Below are 24032 nucleotides of genomic sequence, written 5' to 3'. Positions count from 1 at the left end.
ACTAACATTCACTGTAGTGCATTTACAAACTATTTCCAAAAAATGCTTATCTTTTGAAATTTAATGAAATTATCCCAGTAATTTTTGTGCTGACCAACCAGTGATTATAGAATTTTAATAATCGTCAACGCTTATTGGTTTATTAATATGAATTCTGTCAGTATCGAAAGAGTACTTGAGAATTCTAGTCAGACCTTGATTAAGTCAATGCAATTCAGAACCTTCAGCAATATGACTCTTATTCAATATCAATCTCATCAAAGTGCTTGCAGCTGTACTAAGGAATGGTTTGAATCATACATTCTGCAACTGTGACCTCTTGGAAAGGAGAAGAATCAGTTTTTTGCTGCACATGAATAAAAAATTATTCATGGTCATTATTCTTTTGAGGCAAAGGCTCTCACCGGTCTCATTTATGAGGGCCTTAAAGTTGCAGTTAACATTTCAGCATGGAGGACCATGCAACAAATTTGATTTGAGGGAACTGACAGCATCTATTCCAGGAGAGGTAAGACATACACAGGAAGGCCAGCTTCCACCTCAACCAGAGGAGCTCCAGTATCCCTGCAGGGAGATCTACTAGTGTTACTCACCAGGATTTAAACTAGTGTGGCAGGGGGAACAGAAACCAGAGCAAATGGTGGGAGTGAGGAGAAAGTAGATCTGGCTATGTAAATCTGAAAGGAAACATAGTTAGATAGATAGATACAGTAGATACTTTATTGATCCCAAAGGAAATTATAGTGTCACAGTAGCATTGCAGTGCACCGATATACAAATATTAGAAGTAGGAAACAATAAAACATAAGTTACCTCAAGCAGTCTAACAGGAGGAGTTCGTCACTCCCCCAGCTATAGGTTGACTCATAGAGCCTAAAGGCCAAGGGCAAGAATGACTGAATATAGCACTCTATGGAGCAGCACAGTTGTCTTAAGTATATTACTAAAAGTGCTCCTTTGTTCAGCCAAGGTGAGAAACATTGTCCAGAATTGCCAGGATTTTCCATAGGATCCTTTGTTCTACCACAACCTCCAGTGTGTCCAGTTTGACTCCTATCACAGAGCCAGCCTTTCTAATCAGTTTATTAAGCCTGTTGGCATCACCTGTGTTGATGCCATTGCCCCAGCATGCCACTGTATGGAAGATTGTACTGGTGACAACATACTGGTAGGACATGTGAAGGAGAGTCCTGCGTACTCCAAAAGGACCTCAGTATCCTCAGGAAGTGGAGGCAACTCTGGCTCTTCTTGTACACAGCCTCTGTGTTGGTGCTCCACTCAAGTCTGTCATCCAGGTGCACCCCCAGGTACTTGTAGGTTCTCACCAGATCCACATCCTCACCATCAATAGTAACAGGGAGCAGTGCAGGCTTAGTCTTCCTAAAGTCCATCACCATCTTGTTTGACTTACTGATGTTGAGCTGTAGATGATTTAGCTTGCACCATTTGACAAAGTCTTCCATCAGGGCCCTGTATTCATCCTCCTGTCCTCCCTTTATACACCCAACTATTGCTGAGTCAGAGAAGTTCTGCAGATGACATGACTTAAGTGTTGTATCTAAAGTCCAAGGTATACAAGGTAATACAGTCCACCGTGGGGCCCCAGTGCTGCTTATAGCCATGTCTGACATGCAGCTCTGAAGCCACACAAACTTGATCTGACCAGGGGTCGGAGGTGAGGCAAGACCAGCTTCACTAGAGTCTTCATGATGTGCGAAGTCAGGGCCACTGGACAGTAGTCATTCAAGACTTCCAGTAGGCTCTTCTTGGGTACTGGGACCACTCATGATGTTTTTGACAGTTGGGGCCCTTTCCAGGCTGAGACTCAGTTTGAAAATGCGCTGAAGAACTCCACACAGCTGCTCAGCACACTGCTTCCGGACCTGGGGGTTCACACCATCCAGTCCCAATGCTTTGCCATGTCTGAGTTTTCCCAGAGCCCTCCTCACCTGCTCAGTAGTGAAGGTGAGTCCACGATGACTCGGGAGTTGGTGGAAGGTGGGGTCTGGGGGAGGTGAAGATAGTTGGGATATGAGGTGTGCAAGGTAGGTGCAAGGCAAGGATGGGATGTAGACAGTGGAAACCTATGTCGTTCATCAATGTGTTGAACTGGGGGGGGAGGCGGAGGAAGGAGGGAATTGGTACTGAGGAAGCATGGGGTACCTCGGCACCTGGATTGGTGTGCTGATGGGGGTTGTGAACAGGAGGGCAATTATCAAAGCTATTGAAGAACTGGTTTAACTCATTAGCCCACTCATGGCTGCATTCTGAGTCTCTACAGCTAGGCTGATTGAAGATAGTGATGTTCTTCATGTCTTTCCACATCTCCCATGTGCTGTTCTGCCCAGGCTTTTTTCCAGCTCTCTCCTCTATTCCTGTAGGATGCCCAAGACCGAATTAACAAACATAGTAGGGCTGATGATCCCAAGTATATTTAGTTAAATGAGTGGAGCATTACAGTGAGGAAGATGGACAGAGCGTGGATTACTATATGGAGCTATCATGTTGGAGCTATCATGTTGTAGCTATTACAAAAACTTGATTGAGAGAAGGACAAGACTGGTAACTAACTTTAACATTCCAGGATTTAGATATTTCAGACCTGACAGAGAGTGATGTAAAAGAGGTGGGCTCCCATTCTCTGGTCAACAACTATCTTCTTCAACTGTCATTTCCGGAACCTTGAAAGCTCCATATTTATATTGAAATGTCAAAACTCCCTGTCTACTATCAGCACTAGACATCTCCTCATGCATCCAAACCACAAAAGCCTCACCATTGTCTAATTTAAACTGGCAACTAAGCAGTTTATTTAAATGACAATCTATCATATTACATCTTCTGTGATATTTGCCCAGAAATGACCAAATATACACTCAATGGTTCATAGATCAAGTTTAGTTGTCATTCAACCATACATGAATACTAATGATCATAACCAAACAAAACAGTATTACTCCGGGGTTAAACTACAAAATACAGTACCAACAGTCACACACAGCACAAAGCACACATAGCATGTATAAGACAGCAAGCACATATAAGATATCAGTAAAATGCAGTCACATAAAAAATACGGTTCAAGACCCCGACTCCATGAATGTTGCAGAAATCTGCAGCTGAACACAATACAGCTTGTCTTCTGCAAGTGAACACTGGAGAGGCTGCACCAATTCCAGCTTGGTCGCCATGCCACACCACCTCCAGTGAAGCGCACTGGGTCTGACACCTCTCTCCCGGGTGGCTATAAACAGGCGACACTACCCCTCTGACACAGGCAGCCACACAATCCCCACCAAGTCTGACTCCTTCAGTTTCTCTGCCAATGAGCAACTCGCTGATGAGGGAGACCTGCAGTACTGTCAAGATCTTAATGTCTACCAGGGTCTTGTGATCATTAAAAGTACATCTAAAAAGGACACCGTTGGTTGACCTCATGGAGGCTGCTGTAATTGAACATGCTGCTGTCTTACTGCTCTCACCTTAATGTTCCAGTGTGGACTTCATCAGCAGAACCCATTTTTGAAGTCAGACTATCAAAGCCATATGAGTAGTTTATGGGTTCAAGGAAGCATACAGATGCACTCATTGGATGTTCATGAATTCAAATGTCTGAGGCACAGCAAAGAGGTCATGACAGAAACCTTGCTGTGCAGAATTACCAACAACACCGTTTCTCAGTCAAAACGGTTAACACTAATAACTCTCAGTGTGTATTTGTGCAACTGTGGAGTACACAGGCATTGAATGAAGATGTACTATGCTGCACATAACATCATGGCAATGGAAGTAATTGAGAAAAGGGAGAAATGCTGAAATGTGTCTAAGTTCATCCACAAAGAAACAAAGGTACAAGTATCAAAATCAACCACGTGGAAGAAGTTGTCCAATTTGAACTGAAATAGTAACTGCTCAGGTTCACTGCTGATTTTCTGACACCATTGAATATGGTTGTGACTGTCAATTATTTCAAAGTGCTACATGTGGTGTGCAAGTACCAAGTATTTTAGACTTGCTTGCTCAAGGGAGTCAGCTTATGACATTCACTTGCAATAATGACTGGGAGCCTGGAATGCTCAAAAGTTCCAGGAAACAAAGACTTTAAGTCTGTGCCTGAGAGAGAGAAAAAAAATAAAGATAGTCTCCAAAACTGCACTTGCCTTGGAGACTATCACGATATTACCAAGAAACATTACCACCATATCAGAGTGACAGGGGTGAATCAAAATTAATCTGCAGTCCCTGAGCTGTCTTTGTAAAATTTATATAAGTTTACTTTTTTGCTGATAAGAGCAAGAGACTCGGGACAGAAGGGAAGTTACTTGAGGAAATTAATGCTGAAAGTGTCTGGAGATGGTGTTCAACCATGCTCTCTGAAGACTTCCAGATGTGGAGCTTAGATTCTTCCATGTACATGATGAAATAGCACACAACCTTTAAGAAAGCAAAGGTGAGTCGGAGCTTTAGATCAGCATCAATTGAAAATGTGCTGATCATCAACCAACTCTTGTGATGTAACAAGTTCCCCATTAAGTCCATTGTTCAGAGATCTTGATGGTGGACAAAATCAAGTGTTAGTTATAAAAGTGAGCTGACTATTTTGAAGAAACTGGCACAGCTTAAAATAAATGATTTCAAATTTTTCATTCTGTATTCCAATCAGGGCATCTTTTTGAAGCAGCATTATGCATATAACCAGTCCCAGGAGCACCATATTCAAGAACAATTTTCAACTTTACTTTGAAAATGGACTTGCCATAAAGTGCATTTTTCACTTTTTAACAAACATTCCTTCATTGGAAGTAGAGTCACTGCAAAGAAGCATATATTGTCCATCACAAATTACTTTATACTTTTATGTACACCATCACCTGGAACTAACACAACCCATATAGTGAAGGCATTTCCTATGTGCTGCAAGGTTACTAGATCGATGTGTTGATCCAATAATGAAGAATGCGCAGCAACATATTTCCACATCAGGATAGTAATTGAATTGGAGAACTTCCAGCTGGTAGCACATCTTATCCTCAGCAGCAGAGGCTGCAGGCTTGGGAGAAATTCTGATGGGTTCCTAGGTGAGCTACTTCACTAGACCTTGTACTTGTAGATAAAGTTACAAGTACATCCTTTCAGGTTGTGTCTGCTGTCTTTTCTGTTCCATTCCTTGGCCCTATTTACCTTCTGTTACATTCTACTGCAGATATTACCCAAAGACATGGGTCCAGTCTCTAAGCTGCTGGCAATAAAAAGCTCTCCAAACATCATTCCACAATCAGTTCTCTACAGTAAACTATTAGCTTCATTGAACACTGCAATAGAGCATTACTTATTTTTGCCCCAAATTCTTAACTCTTTTGTCACCATTTTAATCACCATTCAGGTTTTCTTGTTCAGACTTAACCACATCATAATAAGTTGAACACGCTTCTTGACCATGAGATGAGCCAAAAAAAACATGAAAATATCCTCTAGTATCTAGCTCTGGCCACGTTGTCTATAAATCATTCCGATGTTGCTGAGCTTTCAACTACACCTTCCTTAAAATACATCAGGGTACAAAGCCCAAACCCAATCATCTCTAAACCTACATGTTAGCCTGTACCATCTGCTGTCACCTGCAAGACTGCACCAAACCCCACTTATTCCATCTCTCCTTCCCTCCACTCCCTTCCTCCAAGAGCCTGAGCTCTCCCTTCCTAAACCCTTCAACATCTTACAGCCTCCACAAAACCTATCCTTTGTAATTAGTTTTAATCATTTCTACCAAACCTTGTATCATTAATAGCACCATTGTTCTATGAATGATTTTCAGATATTTATTAGATAAAAGCCACAAGAACTGGGTACTTTTCTCACATATATTTATTTCAGAAATTATAGTGTATGTAACTCCCATGACTGGTAATTTCATTTTAATTCTAGTTCCCTTGCTTGCAAATGTAATTATATTAATGAAGTGAGAACTAGTTAGATAGATTATGCTTAGAATAACACCATTTAAAAACATACCCAGAAAAGTATGAGTGATTACTAATTTCTAGTCAATTTCTGATTTTAATCAATATTGATGATTTCTGTGATTCAGAGCATGAAACTACATTTCCTTCTGGTTTCTAATTTGTGTGTTGATTAGAATTTCCATGTTTAACATCACAACATACTTATTCCATTTATTTTGCTTACTGGTAGCAATTACTCATTGAGAGGAATAGTAATGAAATTGTCCACACAAGAAGTTCTCATATAGAATCAATTTAAAGTGTATCAATCCTGAAAACACCTTCAAGGTAACAACACAATATGTTATTAATATTTTGATCAGTTGCCTATTTTTGACTTAGTTGTCAGAAAGACATTTTATGGAGCCTACAACATTAATTCACAAAAGTAATGTGGACAAGTTACTGTAGACCTGTTATACTTCAGAAATTCAGTGAGATGGCTGTCACACATCAACTGTTCAACATTACGACATTTGACAAAATGTAATTTGAAATGTTAAGGTATCCTCAGGTCTTAAACTGATGTTGCTTAAAATCTCATTCATAATACTGTGTAAATGGCCTCAGTTTCCCCCTCACATATACAATTTTACTATTAATCAGTTAGCAGAATTCTGATCATGTTCTATTTTGCATTCACAGAGCTCTACACTGATTAGCTATATTTCTCTCTAGTAAAACTCAATGAGTGCAGGAATTGTGTGAAATGGATACCTGCAATATTATGGCAAAAATATTGCATTCAATGTAATCCCTCTCGAAAAATGTTGCTCAGCACCTATTGTGGTTAATGCTCGGTTACATAAATGCTTGAAGGTAAGGAACCTCACCAGTCGATTAGCCAGGCCGATGGTCCGCGCAGTCAGTTCAGCCTCCTGCTGACATTTCAGCTTATCTGAAGTGGCCTGTTCAAATTTTGCTGTTAGTTTGGCTAGATTTTCATTTAGTTGCTAGTAAAGAACAAGAAAATAGATATCGATCAATATTAGATCACTACAAAACCCGAATTTAGCATTGGTAAAAATGCTGCTTATTATTTATTTCCTCAATTTTCTGTTGCAGTTCTCTTTCAATATTCTTATTAGTTTCTACACAAAAGAATACAGAGTACAAAAAAGTATAAAAAAGGTCGAAAAAAACAACTACAAATTACATTATATCTATTCATAATAACCATCTCATTACCCAGTATTCATGTAGGTTAGTTAAAGTTATATTAAAATATACTAATTTATTACAAAAAAAATCTAACCCCTACCAAGACCAAAGCTGTTTATTAAGGAGAAAAAAAGGTTAAATACTTTCTCGTATAATAAAAATTAATAATAGCCAACATCTAAATTTAAACAATGAATTCAGGGTTTTGAAAGTTTTGAAAATAATTCAGAAAGGGTCCCCACAATGTTTGAAAGTCTTGACGAGATTCAGAAATTGAACAATGAATTTTCTCTAAATCTAAGCATGACATAATATCACATAACCATTGAGCATGAGTAGGAGGAGAAACATCTTTCCATTTAAACAAAAGCGCCCTCCTAGCTATAAGAGAGCTAAAGGCCAAAATACATAAATCTGATATCTTCAACTTGATATCTTGTCCAGCAACAATACCGAATAGAACCGTCTGAGAATTAGGCTTAAAATTGACTTTGAAAAATAAAGAAAAAATTTGAAAAACTTCCTTCCAATATTTTTCAAGACATGGACAAGTCCAAAACATATGAATTAATGAAGTTTCTCCATTATTGCATCTGTCACAGTAGGGAGATATATCCGAATAAAAATGAGATAGCTTATCTTTAGTCATATCGACTTTATGTACCACCTTAAATTGTATGAAGGAATGGTGAGCACATAGCAATGATGTATTAACCAGTTTAAAAATTTCATTCCAAGTTTCCTCAGATATTGATGTCTGTAAGTCTTGCTCCCAGAGATTCTTAATTTTGTCGAAAGGAACATTCCTCGTCTCCAGGAACAATATTAGATATTGAACCATTATAAAAAGCCGTCAAATTAGAAATTACATCTAGTAAGTTCTTATCTGATCTTATAGGAAATGTGCATTATTGAGATCTTAGAAAGTCTCTAATTTGTAGATAACTAAAAAAGTGAATTTTGGGTAAGCTATATTTAGCTGACAATTGCTCAAATGAATAAAGATTTCCTCCAACAAACAGATCCCAAAACCATTTAATACCCAACCTGTCCCATTGTTTAAAAACTAAATCAGTCATGAAGGGTTTAAGAAATTAGAATAAATGGGACTAGAAAGGGAAAACCTCAATGAACCAAAATGTTTTCTAAATTGTATCCCGATCCTCGAAGTATGTTTAACTATTAAATTATCAGTTTGTTTACTTACAAATAAAGGAAGTGAGGATCCAAGAAGAGAAATAATAGAAAACATATTAACAGAATTAGCTCCTAAAGAAACCCATACCAGACAGTCTACACGATTAATATATCCAAAACGAAAGATATCGTATATTAACTGCCCAGTAATAAAACCTAAAATTAGGTAAGGCTAAACCTCCAGACTTTTTAGGTTTTTGAAGATGAACTTCATTTAAACAAGGAAGTTTATTTTTCCATATATGGGAGGATAAATTAGATTCAAGAGAGTCAAAAAAGGATTTAGGAATAAAAACAGGTAAAGCCTAAAAAAGATATATAAATTTAGGTAGAATATTCATTCTAATAGAATTAATTCGTCCGATAAATGATATTGAAAGAGATGACCAATTTTATAATATCTTTTTTACATGGTTCAATAAAGTAAAAAAGTTTTCTTTGAACAGGCATTTGTAAATCTTAGTGATTGTTACCCCCAAATAAGTAAATTGATTCCCTACAATTTTAAAAGGAAGATTAGTATTAATTGATACCAAATAATTTAAAGGAAATAATTCACTCTTACTTAGATTCAATTTATATCCTGAAACTGGCTAAAATGGGAGGGTAAGGAAAGTACACAAGGTAACGAAATCTCAACATTAGAGATAAAAAGCAATATATCATCAGCGCAAAGCGAGATTTTGTGAGTGATACCTCTCCTTGAAATACCACAAATATCATTAGATTCTCGAAAAGCAAGGTGTTCTAAAGCTAAGTCAAAAAGCAAAGGACTCAACAGACAACCTTGTCTAGTTCCGCGGTGAAGTTTAAATGGTTTGGAATTTTGAAAATTAGTAAGAACTCAAGCAGAAGGAGATAATAGACAATAGACAATAGGTGCAGGAGTAGGCCATTCAGCCCTTGGAGCCAGCACCGCCATTCACCATGATCATGGCTGATCATCCACAATCAGTACCCTTTTCCTGCCTTCTTCCCATATCCCTTGACTCCGCTATCTTTAAGAGCTCTATCTAACTCTTTCTTGAAAGAATCCAGAGAATTGGCCTCCACTGCTTCTGAGGCAGAGCATTCCACAGAACCCCAACCCTCTGTGTGCAGAAGTTTTTCCTCAACTCCATTCTAAATGGTCTACCTCTTATTATTAAACTGTGGCCTCTGGTTCTGGACTACCCCAACATCGGGAACATGTTTCCTGCCTCTAGCGTGTCCAATCCCTTAATAATCTGAAATGTTTCAATCAGATCCCCTTTAAATAAAGTAATTTAATCCATTGAATAAAATCTGGTCCAAAATTAAATTTTTCTAAGATATTAAATAAATCATCCCATTCAACCAGATCGAAGGCCTTTTTAGCATCTAAGGATATCACATATTCCAATATCTCCTGAGAAGCAGAGTAAATAACATTTAATACACAGCGTATAATTTAAATGGGAATGTCGGTTTTTAAGAAATCCAGTCTGATCATCAGAAATAATAGAAGGTAAAATATTTTCAATCCTACGAGCCAGAACTTTAGAAAGAATTTTAGTATCTATATTAAGTAATGTAATTGGCCTATATGAAGAGCATTCAGTTGGGTCCTTATTCTTTTTTAGGATAAGCGAAGTAGCAGCTTCATAAAAAGATTGAGGCAAACTACCCAATTTGAAAGAATCCAAAAAGACTAATTGTAACTGCGGTATAATTAATGAAGAAAAAGCCTTATAAAATGCTCCAGAAAATCCATCTGGACCCAGAGCCTTCCTTGAGTGTAATGAACGTATAGCCTCGGCTATTTCCTCATAAGAAATGGGTTGGTCCATCTGTTTGCAATTATCTGCAGGAAGTGCAAGGATATTTAATTTATCTAAAAAAATGTTCATTACAGTATTATCTTTAGGGGAGTCAGGACTATAAAGTTTAGAATAGAATTCTCTAAAGGTATCATTTATTTCAGAGTAATTATTTGTCCTATCACCATTAGTTTTGCAAATTTCTTTAATTTGTCATTTAACTACAGAAGTTTTTAATTGGTAGGCCAATATTTTCCCTGATTTATCTCCCTGAATGTAAAATTGAGTTTTATCTTTAAGAAGTTGAGTTTCAATTGGATATGTTAACAGAAGATCATATTTAGTTTTAACTTCAACACGTCTTTTATATAAAACAGGATCTGGAGCTATAGCATATTTTTGATCTAATTGTTTTATTGATTGGCTAATTCAATTCTTTCTTTATTAGCTTTATTATTAACACTCACAGTATAAGAAATAATTTGTCCTCTAATATAGGCCTTGAAAGTATCCCATACAATAAGATTAGAAGTCTCTTCCTTTTTAATCTTTTAATAGAGCGTCAATTTCTTTAATATTAAAGAAGGATAAAGATCCTGCTCAATGTGCATCTTATAGACCAATATCTTTATTAAATGTTGATTCTAAAGTTTTTTCTAAGTTATTAGCAAATAGATTAGAAAAAGTACTTCCCTCTATTATTTCGGAAGACCAAACGGGTTTTATTAAAGGTCGTTACTCTTTTTATAATATTTGTACACTGTTAAATATCGTTTATACTCCCTCACAAAATGTTCCTGAATGTGTTATCTCTTTAGAAGCCGAGAAAGCTTTTGATAGAGTAGAATGGCCTTATTTATTTAAGGTGCTTGAAATGTTTAATTTTAGCTCGAAATTTATATCCTGGATTAAACTCTTATATTATTCTCCTGTGGCCTCGGTCCGTACTAACTCTTTAAGTTCACCTTTTTTCCCTCTTTTTCGAGGTACTCGACAAGGTTGTCCTCTTAGTCCCTTATTATTTGATATTGCATTAGAACCTCTTGCAATTGCCATTCGAGAATCTCCAAATATTACTGGGATAACTCGGGGCTTAAAGTCCCATAAATTATCACTCTATGCTGATGATTTACTTTTATATATTTCTAATCCTCAAAAATCCATCCTGGCTGTTTTAGAGTTATTAGCACAATTTGGTCTTTTTTCAGGTTATAAATTAAATCTTAGTAAGAGTGAACTCTTTCCGATTAATAAACAACTTCCCTTATATTATAAATTTCTATTTAAATTGATTAATAATTATTTTTCATATCTTGGGATTAAAATTACTTGTAAATACAAAGATTTATTTAAGACTAATTTTTTACCATTAATAGACCATATTACTCAACTTTCATCTAAATGGTTTCCTTTATATTTAACTTTGATTGGTCGTATTAATGCAGTTAAGATGTTTTTTTTGCCAAAATTTTTATATATATTTCAGGCATTACCAATCTTTGTTCCAAAATCTTTTTTTGACAAAGTTGACTCTAAAATTTCTTCATTTATTTGGCAGAATAAAAACCCGAGACTGGGTAAAATACATTTACAGAAAGCTAAGAGAGATGGAGGCTTAGCATTACCTAACTTTAGATTTTATTATTGGGCAATTAATATTCGACATATGAAATTCTGGTTACTGGACCAGGATATAGTATCCATTCCTAAATGGGTAGTATTGGAATTACAATCTGTTCAGGGTTTTACACTGGCTCTATTTTAGGTTCTTCTCTTCCTTTTGATTGGAAACGCCTTAAACATGTGTCTAACCCAATAGTTAAATATACCTTGCGTATTTGGTTTCAATTCAGAAAATTTTTTGATCTTAATCAATTTGGGTTAGCGATTCCTATTTTAGGTAACATATTTTTTCTCCCTCTTTTACGGATCGTGCTTTTCAAACTTGGAAGACTAAGGGTATTTCACGGTTTTTGGATTTATTTTTAGATGGTTCCCTTATGTCTTTTGAACAATTATCTAATAAATATAACTTATCAAGAATACATTTTTTTAGATATCTACAAGTTAGAAATTTCCTAAGTACTATACTTTCTTCCTTTCCAATGCTTCCTCCTACATACATTTTAGATACTATAATCAACCGTAATCCATGTCAGAAAGGTGCATCGGCTATGATTTATAATATTATTATGAAACTTAGGAAAGCTCCATTTGATAAGATTAGGGTAGATTGGGAACAGGAATTGGGGTTTACCATTTCCGTGGATGACTGGGGGCAGATTTTACAATTAGTCAATACTTCCGCTATCTGTGCTAAACATTCCCTAATTCAATTTAAAGTTGTTCATAGAGCACATATGTCCAAAGCTAAGTTAGCGCGCTTTTATTCTCATATTAATCCTTTTTGTGATAGATGTCCGGGGCAGATAGCCTCTTTAACTCATATGTTTTGGTCTTGCCCTACTTTGGAAACTTTTTGGAGAGACATTTTTAATATTATCTCTAAGGTATTGAATATAGATATCTCTCCTCACCCTATTACTGCTATCTTTGGACTACCTAAAATTTCCAGTAATCTCTCCCCTTCAGCCCGTAGAATGATTGCATTTCTTACTTTAATGGCGAAAAGATGTATCTTACAACATTGGAAAGAGCTTAATGCTCCAACTACCTTTTTTTGGTTTTCTCAGACGATATTATGCTTGAATCTGGAGAAAATTAGAAGCAATCTTTATGACTCCTCATTTAAATTTGAACAGACTTGGAGATCTTTTATTCAATATTTTCATTTAATGTAATATATACCCTTCTTGTTTTTTTTACTGTTTTTAATGGAGGTCGGGATTGAGGACGTGATTTTAAGTTTAACTCTGTTTGGTTTCAAGTTACCCCATTGCTTTGCTTTGCTTTTAGTTAGTTGCACGGTGGGGTTTTTTTTTGTTTTTTTTTCCTTTTCTCTATTGATATATATATATATAAAATTAGTATACTATTATGTTACCTTGGTATGTTATGTTTAAATTACATTGTTTGTAGTATTTTTTTTGTATTAATATCTTCTGTAATTTTATTATATTCTAACAGTGTATTAGTGTCTATATGGCTTACCTTTTTGTATACTTATTTAATAAAAAGATTTAAAAAAAAGAAGTCTCTTCCTTTTTATTCTCTTCAAAAACCAAAATAATATGCTTCTCTAGAAATTTTAAAAATTCCTTATCAGATAACAAAGTTGTATTAAAACGCCAGAATCTGTTGGTTTGAAGAAGACCAAGGATTTTTAAAGATAAAATTAGAGGAGCATGGTCTGAAACAGCAATCTCTTTATATTCACAGGAACGAACTGATGAGATCATTTGACTATTGATAAAAAAATAATCAATCCTGGAATATCTGTGATGAACATGGGAAAAAATGAATATTCCCTATCTAAGGGATATAAGAAATGCCAAACATCAATTATACCACACTTCCAATAAAAAGGATTGAATAAACAAAGCTGATTTATTAAGAGACGCTGGTTTAGAAGATGATCGGTCTAAGATCGGGTCTAGCCAACAGTTAAAATCTCCTCTGGCAGAATAAAGATTTAGGTCTGGTAAAAAAAAAGAGAAAAAATGTTCAAAGAATCCTGGGTCGTCTACATTTGGGGCATTCACATTGGCAAATACTATTAACTTATTATCTAGTTTTCCTGAGACTATAACAAAACATCCATTAGTATCAGATAGCACTTTATGTTGGACAAAGGAAAGTGCATTATCTATAGGAATCAAAACTCCTCTCAATCTGGCCTGAAAAGAAGAGTGAAAACAAAGTCCATTCCAACAGCTAAAAAACCATAGATTATCACATTTGTGTATGTGAATTTCATGTAAAAAAATAATAGGGACCTTAAATTTCTTAATATAAGCAAAAATCTTATTACATTTAACAGGGTGATTTAGCCCTTTCACATTAAAACTAAGTAAATTAATAGTTTGGTCCATTTTTAATATTATTTAAAGGAAGGATTAAAATGTAAGTTAAAAACCAAACCATAAGCATTGAGAAATGGTAACCAAGCAACAAGTTGGCTAAAAATTCGAAAACAGCTTCTAGGAAAAAAAACATAACCCCACCCACCTCCCAAAGAAAGATACACGACCAATAGAAAGTCGACATCTACGAACTACTAACGACCCCCCAAAAAACCCGGTGATTGCTCCAATTAGTTTCAAGGATATTTATATTCCAACCTAGACTAAACAAAACCCAAACAAGAGATTCAGCTCTCGTATATCAAAAATACAGTATTACAAAATACGAAAGAAAATTAGTTACAAAGGTTTACCAAAAGTAAAAGGTACAATTATTCATACAGATAGACATTGAACATTAATCTTATATTTTCATGGAAAAAACAGACTAAGCAATTAGTTTTCAAATTTTAAAAAATCTTTGTGCTTCAACATTCAAATGAAGTCATTCGAAAGATCCATCTTTAATTAGATTCTCAGTCAAACTGGGTAGCCAACGGACGGGTTAAAACCCTTGTCAAAAAAAAAATTCCAACAGAGTTTGTTTAAACTTAACACACTCCTGCATAACCTCAAGCGAATAACCTTCGAGAATCTTAATATTCCATCCTATAACCAGACATGCTCCTTCGACAGCATTTGCCAATTAAAAGTTTCTCATTTAATCTTATGTCTTCATGTAAGGAGAAATTAAACAGTTAGCCTTGGGATTTAACCTCCGGATTTTAAAAACTTCCGTGCTTCAATAGTCAAGTGGAACCATTCGAAAGAACCGTTTTTAAGTGTAATTCTGAGTCGGACTGGGTAGCGAAGGGAAGGCTTGAAACTTCGACATAACTTCTTTGAATTTAACATGCTCCTGCATAACCTCAGGTGTATAATCTTCAACAATTCTAATCTTGTGACCATTGTAGTCAATCAAGCCTCTTTGACGAGATTCATGAACTAAGAGTTCCTTTGTTTTAAATTCATGAAAGCAGATTATTACTGATCGTGGTTTCTGAGCATTAGGAGACCTAAATGCAGGAGATCTGTGAACTTGTTCGATCATAGGCACAGACGTCAAAATCTCTGGAAATAATTCTTGCAAAAAGTTTGCAAAAAACTCCATAGGATGGTTACCTTTGATTAATTCTTCGAGACACAGAACCTGTAAGTTGTTCCTTCTACTTCTATTTTCTAGGTCGATAATCTTCTGTCTTAACTTTTCTTAGGACTTCGATTGTTTTTCACAAAGCTCCTGCAATTCATCCACTTCTGTTTCCAGAGCCAATAAATTTTCCTCATTATTCTTGATATGTTTACCATGTTCATTCAGAGAGTTTGTTGAATAGAGTCCAATTTACCATCTATTTTTTTAAATTCAGAACTGAATTATTGAAACTTCTCAGAGGCTTCTCGCGTATGACTTTGTAGCAATTCCATAAAATAGAATCCAAACAGGCAGGAAAATCATCCTGTTTAGTACCTCTGGCACTCCTTTCAGCCATAATGAAAGAATATCATACTTAAAAAAAAGAAGTTTCAAGACAGATTGGAAATAGTAAGATCATTAAAATTGGAGCAACGGCAGATTACTGTTACTCCATCAGCCACCACCAGGAAATCTCTGTTGCAGTTCATAGAAACTCATCCTCGCCTTGTCAAATATCCCTCATACAAACTTTATTACTTTGTTCAATTACACTTTAAATCGAATAGCTGAACTAATTTTAATATCACTTTCAGCCCTTTACCTTGCTCTGTGTCATTTCCTTTTCCCAATATAATGAGAGGAAGAATTAACAGCAGCTAAACACATGAAGGGCAGAATGGCCTTTCTTGGTAGTGCATTAATTAATCATGTCATAAGTTGATAGTATGAACAATAGTGCTTGATAGTATGAACAATAGTGCAATTTGTGAGATGATTTAAGTACTTAACACTTTTCATGTGTTTCACGGAGTAATGTATTATAAAAGATTTTCATTTAAAAACAGTGGGCCAGAACTTCTTGCAAAGTACAAGCAGGTATTTCTCAACATTTCAACAGGTTTGGGATTCTAATGAATGCAAACGTCCTGAACTTTTTGAGCAGTTGTAGCTAGCAATGACCTGACAACCACCTGATATTGTATTCCAAACTTGCAGTTATTCCCCAGAGAGTGGCATTTGCTATCTGAACTTCCTCTGTTAAAATTGGCAGAACTACAAACAGTATACTTGTTTCATTGGGGGAGGGGGAGGAATTGACAGCAAGAAACAAGGGCAACAATTAGCTAATTTACAAATTTAAAACTTATTGAAATGTTTTAAGTGCATTTATATAATCTTGCCTTTATTTGAATTTGTCAAAATGTAATTGTTTTCAAACAGATATTGAATGCAATGAAAGTCAGAGATATTCAAGTGTTAATGATAATCAAATATCAGGAATATTCAGACAGGCAGAGCACTCAACAAGTTCAAGAGCAGGCTGAGACCCAAAGGTTGTTTCATGGGCAATGTTTGTTCTTGGCTCCATTTGATGGCGTTACATTGCAGAAAACGTCACTGTTGCACTGAGCTATGCTATTTAGGATTGGAATGGCTTGGCAATAAGCTCGGATCTGAAATCACCTTCAAAACTGCATAGGCGGTAGCAAGTGCCAGTAACACAAAATGCAGGTGAATACCAGCACAGGTAGCAATAAAATACAGGCAGCAGTAAGTGCAGCCTGTCCATCCTCTGGCAGAAATTTCTAGTATGCTATCCCAAACGTACAAAATGTGATCATTCTGAATGTTGGCACAATCAATGTAAGGTGGAGAGATCTTCAACAGAACATTAATCTTTAGAACATAATTTGTTTTATATAGCTTTTATATGAAACTTCTACACAAATTAAGTACCCTGATGTCTATATCTGTCAGTAACATTGTATAAAGTACTATGATAAATGTAAACCATGCCATACTTACATTTATCTTGGCTTTTATGACTGTCAGCTTCTCCTGGGCAGCAGCTAATTCTGCATTGGCTTTATTTAAGGCTTGACGTTTAGGCTCCACATCACAATAGACCTCATAAAACTTCACAATGTTGATAACCCAGGAGCAAAGACCAGCAGCGGCTAGGGATTTGGATGCAATAAATTCTGGGTTGAATTCAGGATCATGCAAGTATGGCTGAATAGCTTTAAGGCAGCTCTCATGGATGTTTTCTTTATTGAAGGTGATCAGAGACTCAAGAAAAGCATCCACCTTTGCCATCATCACCTTTGCTGCCTTCCAGCTACGGTCTTTGGGTATCTTGCCTTTGACTGCTGTAAGAACCAGAACAGCAGCTGTGACATTAGTCACTGCAGAGGGGGGAGAACCAAACGACTTCAACTCAGTCAGATTATTCTGGAAGAAAATGAGGTTACAGATAAAACAGAATGGATTTTTACTTTGTATTGAAGCACTAATAGAGTCCAATTATTATCAATCTGAAATGGGTTGCTTTAAAGTCTGGAATTTTGGCCTGAATTTTACATAATATAAGTCGTAAAAGTACAGTGCAATGAAACCCTCTAGTGGTAACCCAAACCCGAACTGCTTGTAAACTGTGAAAACGCTGAAGTCCCAGTGTGCCTAATGGCTGCTGATTGTATCAAGATCAAGCAAATCAAATGGTTAGCATGCAAGTTTGTGACAATGCTTGTATAATTGACCTAGTTTAATGTATCGGAAATTCTTTTCAAGCAATATTGTTACATGAATATTGGGACAACACATGAATATTTGGTGACAAATGAGAAATGCTGTGGAATTGCAAATTAGACAAATTATTTGCATGAAATTTGGGTAGAATGATATTATATTATCTTAACCACAGATTTCAAATTATTTTTGGTTGGTCAATTCTGAACTCTTACTCCACAGAGAAATGGTTCAATCCTATTTCATTCTTCCTCATTCTAAATAGTTTACAAACAGCACTAATCTTTTCTCATGACTATTTAAGATTATGCTATCAGTCCTTCCACATGAAACGTTAATGGGATCAGTTAGAACTTTAAATCAGTTGATTATGCAAAAACAACATCAAGCAAGATCCAAAAGCAAAATACCACAGATGCAGGAAATCAGAAACAAAAACAAAGAATATTGGGCACTCAAGCAGATCAGGTATGACAAACAAAAGTAATGTTTCAGGTCAATGGCTTTTTATCAGATTAAACAAGATGGTGACAGATACTTTATTGCCTTGCTAGGATAAAAGACTGATTTCTTTATCATCCAGTAGAAGAAATACATAAATCAATTTTACAAAACATACAATTTACTATTACAGTTAAGAAGATGTTATTCTGTTTCAGAGGAAAAATAACAAAAATAAAATGAAGAAGAAGGAGGTGGAGGAGGAGGCCCTTAACTTCAAGTGGAGTCATTAGGACACCATCATGACGGTGTTTTTTTTAGCTGGCTTTCTTATTTTTATGAAGCCAAGTTGCTAGCTCGACACTCAACCCAGCACAGATGGAAAGCGTGCAAGGGAGCCGGCTGGATTCGAACTCGGGAGCCTTCGCTCCGAAGTCCGGCGCTGATGCCACTACGCCACCATGATGTAAGAAGATGTTATTCTGTTTCAAAGGAAAAACAACAAAAATAAAATGGGCAAGATTAATTGGAAAAATACTATAATATTCCCCTAATCTGCTGGCAGGTGATTATATCAAGATCAAAAGATATCATCTGCATGTGTTACAACTACAATTTCGTTGTAGATTCGGAACATAATACAAGGAATGTTTTATAATGAATATGCAGTAAAAAAGATTATAATCTTTCTGCAACAATACTGACATATTTATATAGCACTTAAAATGCAAATATCATAAAATGCCCATCTGTACTTGATAGAATTGAACTTATTTTTTAGTGCTGGACAATGTCCTTAATTTGTTTTATAACTGGAGATCCATGCATTCTTTTTAAGTTCCAAGTTCCTGCTGCAGTGCACAGAAACAGTCTTTGCACAAAATAATATCGCATATGATGGAAAAAATTGACAAAGTACATAATCTCTCTTGGCCTTCTACCTAGGTAATGAGAGAGACTTTTTATTTCAACTAAAGGAGAGAAAAATTTAGACAGGGCTGAGTAATAATGTTTCCACATTCAAGCAGCCATTCTGTGGTATCTGCACAGCTCATTCAGAGTCACTTGGTCCTCAAAGCTAATGACTCTTTTCATTGAATTGCTGTCTTTTTTCCTGCTCACGATGCTGAGATATCCCTGGAGACTACTTTCTACATTCAAACCACTGAAAAACTTCAAACCACCTTTCTTTTGATTTATTTTAACCTTTTACCTTATTCAGAGTATTAAGGGCATCCTGAGCTGCTAAAAGAGCAGGCTCGGCTTTTGCTAAATCCTCTTCACAGTCTTTCTGTGTCCGGGTAACTTCCTGAGCAATGACAGCAACCTTTTGTTCTTCCTCATCTGCAATGGCTTTTTCTTTGCTTACTTTCTCTGTTTCAACCCCAACGACTTCAATCAGCTTGTCAGCATCCTCATTCTTCTGCTTTAACTCAACTTCCTGAGCAGCCAGTTTAGCTTTGAGATCATCCACCTATTTGGTGGAAATGAAGATAATTAAATACAACTACACAGGCCCCTCAATCATTAAACATCCATTTACATTCATCCTATTTTCATCTTGTAATATCTAAAGTTTTGACATTTGTTTTTAGCACCTAACAATATTCATGAAAATGTAAATACACTTTTCTCACTATAATGATTTTGCAATTGGAGTTCATCACCCCTAACATGTCTTTCCCCTCTCACACTAGCTGCAATATAAATCCAATGGTTTCTAAATGATTTCCAGATCTTTAATTGTACATCTTCTTCAAATCTGCCATTATGTTCTACCAGTAAATTCATTTGTTCCACATTGCTCTTAATCTGTCAAACAATATACCTCTTATTTTCCTCCTGCTAATCTATTCCAGCAGTCAGTCTGTAATCTGCTTCTTTCAAAATCAAAACTGTTGAAATATATGATAAACTAGACTTCATATCATGTTCAATCTGCTACCAATTCACTTTTACCAATTCATCTACTGACTCAAGGTCATCAAATTACAGCAAGGAGCAGCCCAGAAATGTGCCCTTACGGCCCAGCAGACCCATGCTAACCATGATGCCTGTCTACACTAATCTACTTGCACATGTTAGGCCCATATCTCTGTCTGCCTTCCCTATCAAGTACCTGTCCAAATGCCATTTAAACACTGCAATAGCTTATGTCTTCACTGCCACCTCTAGCAGCTCATTCCAAATATTCAGCATGTAGTACTTAGAAAAACTTAACCCTCTGATTTTCATTAAATTTCCCCCCTCTAACCATAAAACTGTGTTCTAGACACCTCTATTCTGGGAAAATGATTCTTAATATCTATGATGTCTATGCCCTTCAAAATCTCCTGAACCTCCAAAAGCTCACCTCTCAGCCCACTTCCTTCTAGCAAGAATGACCCAAGATTATGCACCATCACCTTATTGTAACTCTGCATTTCAAGCAACTGCATGGTGAATCTCTTCCTGCCTTTCACTACCACATTCTTCCTGTACTGTGGCAACCAGAACTATACACAATCCTTCAAGTGCAGTCTATCCACAACCTTGTAGAGCTTCAACATGACATCCCAACTCTTTCTCACCAAATCCTAACCATTGACACAATTCCATTCATGAACAACCTCAGTTTTCCATCCAAAAATCAAATAGTGCAGCAGCACACAGGCATGGGCTCCTGTATATTCTGTAAAGGAGCAGATCCAGGCAATGGCTGGCCACTTGCTTGTCACCCACATAGTTGCTTCTGAATAGACAACAGCTCAATTATATAATTAAAATCTAATTCAGAAATCCAGACTATTGCAAATCTAACACAGGCGACACAATCATCATCATAAATAGAACAATCTTAAACATGTCATTCTTAACGATTTTAAGGACAGAGAATACACGTGGCATTACTAAACAAATTTTCTTGACCTAAATAAAGCAATTGGGATGGGCTGGCATGCTGCCACTTGACCACTGTCAAACCCAACTGTTTTATCAGAATTTAACTGACCTGAACACAGAATATATCATCAAGTCCCACAAAGGCAGCCAGCTTCTACTTTCTACTGAAATTGGATGTTTGAGACTCACAAGCAGTCAAAAACTTGGAAGAAATAAATGAAAATACCAACCTAAAATATGTTTATAAGTTATAAATATTAAGAACACTGGAAGAACTGAATGCATTTGGATGACATGAATTATGCCCCTACAGATGTGTAGTGGAGAATGTTTTGACTGGCTGCATCATGGCCTAATATGGAAACACCAATGCTTTTGAACACAAAACCCTACAAAAGGTAGTGAGTGGATTCAGCACGGTACATCACAGGTAAAGCCCTCCCAACCACTGAGCAAATCTACATGAAACACTGTCACAGAAATGCAGCATCCCATTATCAGACATCCCCACCACCCAGGCCATGTTCTTTCTCACTGCTGCTTTCAGGTAGAAGATACAAGAGTATCAGGACTCACACTAGCAGGTTCAAGAACAGAACCACCCTTCAATCATCAGGCTCTTGAATAAAAGGTGATAACACACATTACACTCACTTGTCCCACATTAAGATGTTCCCACAACCAAAGATCTTACTTTAAGGACTCTTAATCTTGTTATCTCATGTTCTTGCTTTTTATTGCTATTTATTCATATTTGCATTTTCACAGTTTACTGCCTTCTGCTCTCTGGTTGATCTTTCATTGATCCTGTTAATAGTTAATATTTTATAGATTTGCTGAGTATGCCTACAGGAAAATGAAGCTCAGGGTTGTAGATGGTGACATATATGTACTTTGGTAATAGAATTTACTTTGAATTTTGAAATCAAATGAAATAAACAGCATTACTTACTATTCTCTCAACAACTATTTCTTCTCCTTGATTTCAATAGGGCTATTGAATTTGCATTGTTTACTTTGGCAGGGGCTGAGCAGGCACATTTCCCAGCCTGGGAGCTTGGGAAGCTGTAGAAGTCTGTAGAGGCCAATTCTCTCCACAGGGAGTCCACCAACACAGTGTGGGGACAGCCAGAACTCGGGAGCCGTGGCAGAAGATGCTGCTACTGCCTTAAGCCAGCACCACAGCTGGACTTCCAGACTCCAGTAAAAAACACAAGTTAAGTCCAATATAAGCACTGGTGATCTGGCAGATGCTTGACCCCATTTAGTTACACTGACCAATGTTTTTAAGGTTTCAGCTAAATCCTGACATCACCTGGGGTAGGAAGCAGTATTTATTTGTTAATTCTGATCCGGAGTAACAAAGCAACAGAAAACATGTCCACTGTTTGGTTTAACCTAGTTAACTAAATCCCGTTTCCAAACCAAACGTAGAAGGGACTTCAAAGGCTGCACACTTCTGCTCTAATAATAAAACAAGTAACAAAAATTCTAACTTCAACGCTGTTTCACTTGGCTTTCTTACAATTCAGTTATCTTGTACTATAATTCCCTTTTATGGTTTTTATAAAACCTGCCTCATTCAAATAATTCAACGTGTTTAATGCATAAATAATTTACCCACTGTGTTTGCTGTACTTCAGGTGTACTGTCATTAACAGCTATCCCAAAACATGTCTTTATTACAAACACAAATTAACATGTAATGTACTTGATTTCAATAGTATATGTCCTCACTTCATATTTAATTTGTTTCCAGACTTTCACCAATGTACTCATTCTTTCGAATTAGAGAAATGCAGAGCACAGAAACAGCCTTTATTGCTGGCCATGTATCTACCAGCATTTGCCAGTTGCCTGCATTAGGACCATCAAAATATAAGCATGGAAATGTGCACTGTGGTAGTTCGGGAAGTTCATCTGACTAATACAAGCTTTCTTTCAAAGCATAGGCATATGTGGTCATCCGCTTATGTAAGAAAACATATGCTAACACAGTGGTGCATGGGCACCCATGCCAGTTTGTCCAGTTGCCATTAGAAAAGGTTTAACACTGTCTACCTCATGCACATATCTATGCTCATTAGCAGCAGGGCAAGTGATCTCTCTGGCATTCCGCATATAAATCCAAGAGTCATTTGTGGCACAGTAAGCAAATTGTGCTAGCTAATGGAAAGTCGCGACTTCTCAAAGTGATGGTGCAAATTACTAGCAAGTTTCATGACCTGCCTGGAATAACAAGACAGCCAGCTAGCTTGTCCAATGAAGACTCTTAACGAGAACAGCATATTCACAACCTCCAAAAGGCTCAAACAGCATTCCCTCAATAATCCACAAATCTGTTCTTCATTATAATTACCTATACTATCAAGACCTTAAACAAACATCTTGACTAAGACATATGTCATGGCGTAGCATGTGTGTGGGTGCTTTGTACTGTAAATGCCCACTTTACTGTACATGTTCCACGCTGTCTCCTTGCTGCCTATGTGTGGACCAATTTGAGAGGAGTGGCATTAAACATCAATGACATGACCTCTGTGTGCCACAGGGTTTTTGGTGTATGGACACTATGTGCATAGAACCATGGAGCAAATGGTTTCAATGTATACCATGCACATTGTAAAATAGAGATTACATTTAATGATCGATTTTATGCCGCAATTAATTCTCACAGCACTTTAAAAAAAACATGCAAAGTGTGATTGAATTACTAGGGCAATGTCAATAATCTGACAGGCATTTTCCCATAAATCAAAGTATGGCAAAGTTGAAGGTCATACAAGATGATGAATAATTGAGTGATATAACTCATCTGATAGTGGCTTCTATCTATATCACAATATCATGTTCTTATGCTCTCAGCATGGGAACTTACTACAGATCT

The 24032-nt window shown here is 36.5% G+C and overlaps 1 protein-coding gene across 1 annotated transcript in view; it reads right to left on the bottom strand.

Annotated features, from left to right (window-relative positions):
• dnah9 (dynein, axonemal, heavy chain 9) overlaps positions 1 to 24032 on the bottom strand; it is a 585611-nt gene that overhangs the window by 209420 nt on the left and 352159 nt on the right. Inside the window, exons 49-51 of the mRNA XM_063074264.1 lie at positions 19479 to 19739; positions 17102 to 17527; positions 6836 to 6955 (exon numbers count right to left, since the gene is read on the bottom strand). Of these exons, the coding sequence (XP_062930334.1) occupies positions 6836 to 6955; positions 17102 to 17527; positions 19479 to 19739 (807 nt within the window). The remainder of the gene's footprint in view (positions 1 to 6835; positions 6956 to 17101; positions 17528 to 19478; positions 19740 to 24032) is intronic.

The sequence above is a fragment of the Mobula hypostoma genome, chromosome 22 (assembly GCF_963921235.1).
Source record: "Mobula hypostoma chromosome 22, sMobHyp1.1, whole genome shotgun sequence".
Lineage (NCBI taxonomy): Eukaryota > Metazoa > Chordata > Chondrichthyes > Myliobatiformes > Myliobatidae > Mobula > Mobula hypostoma.
Note: the sequence above shows the minus strand (reverse complement) of the source record. Positions and strands in the feature narration are given on the sequence as shown.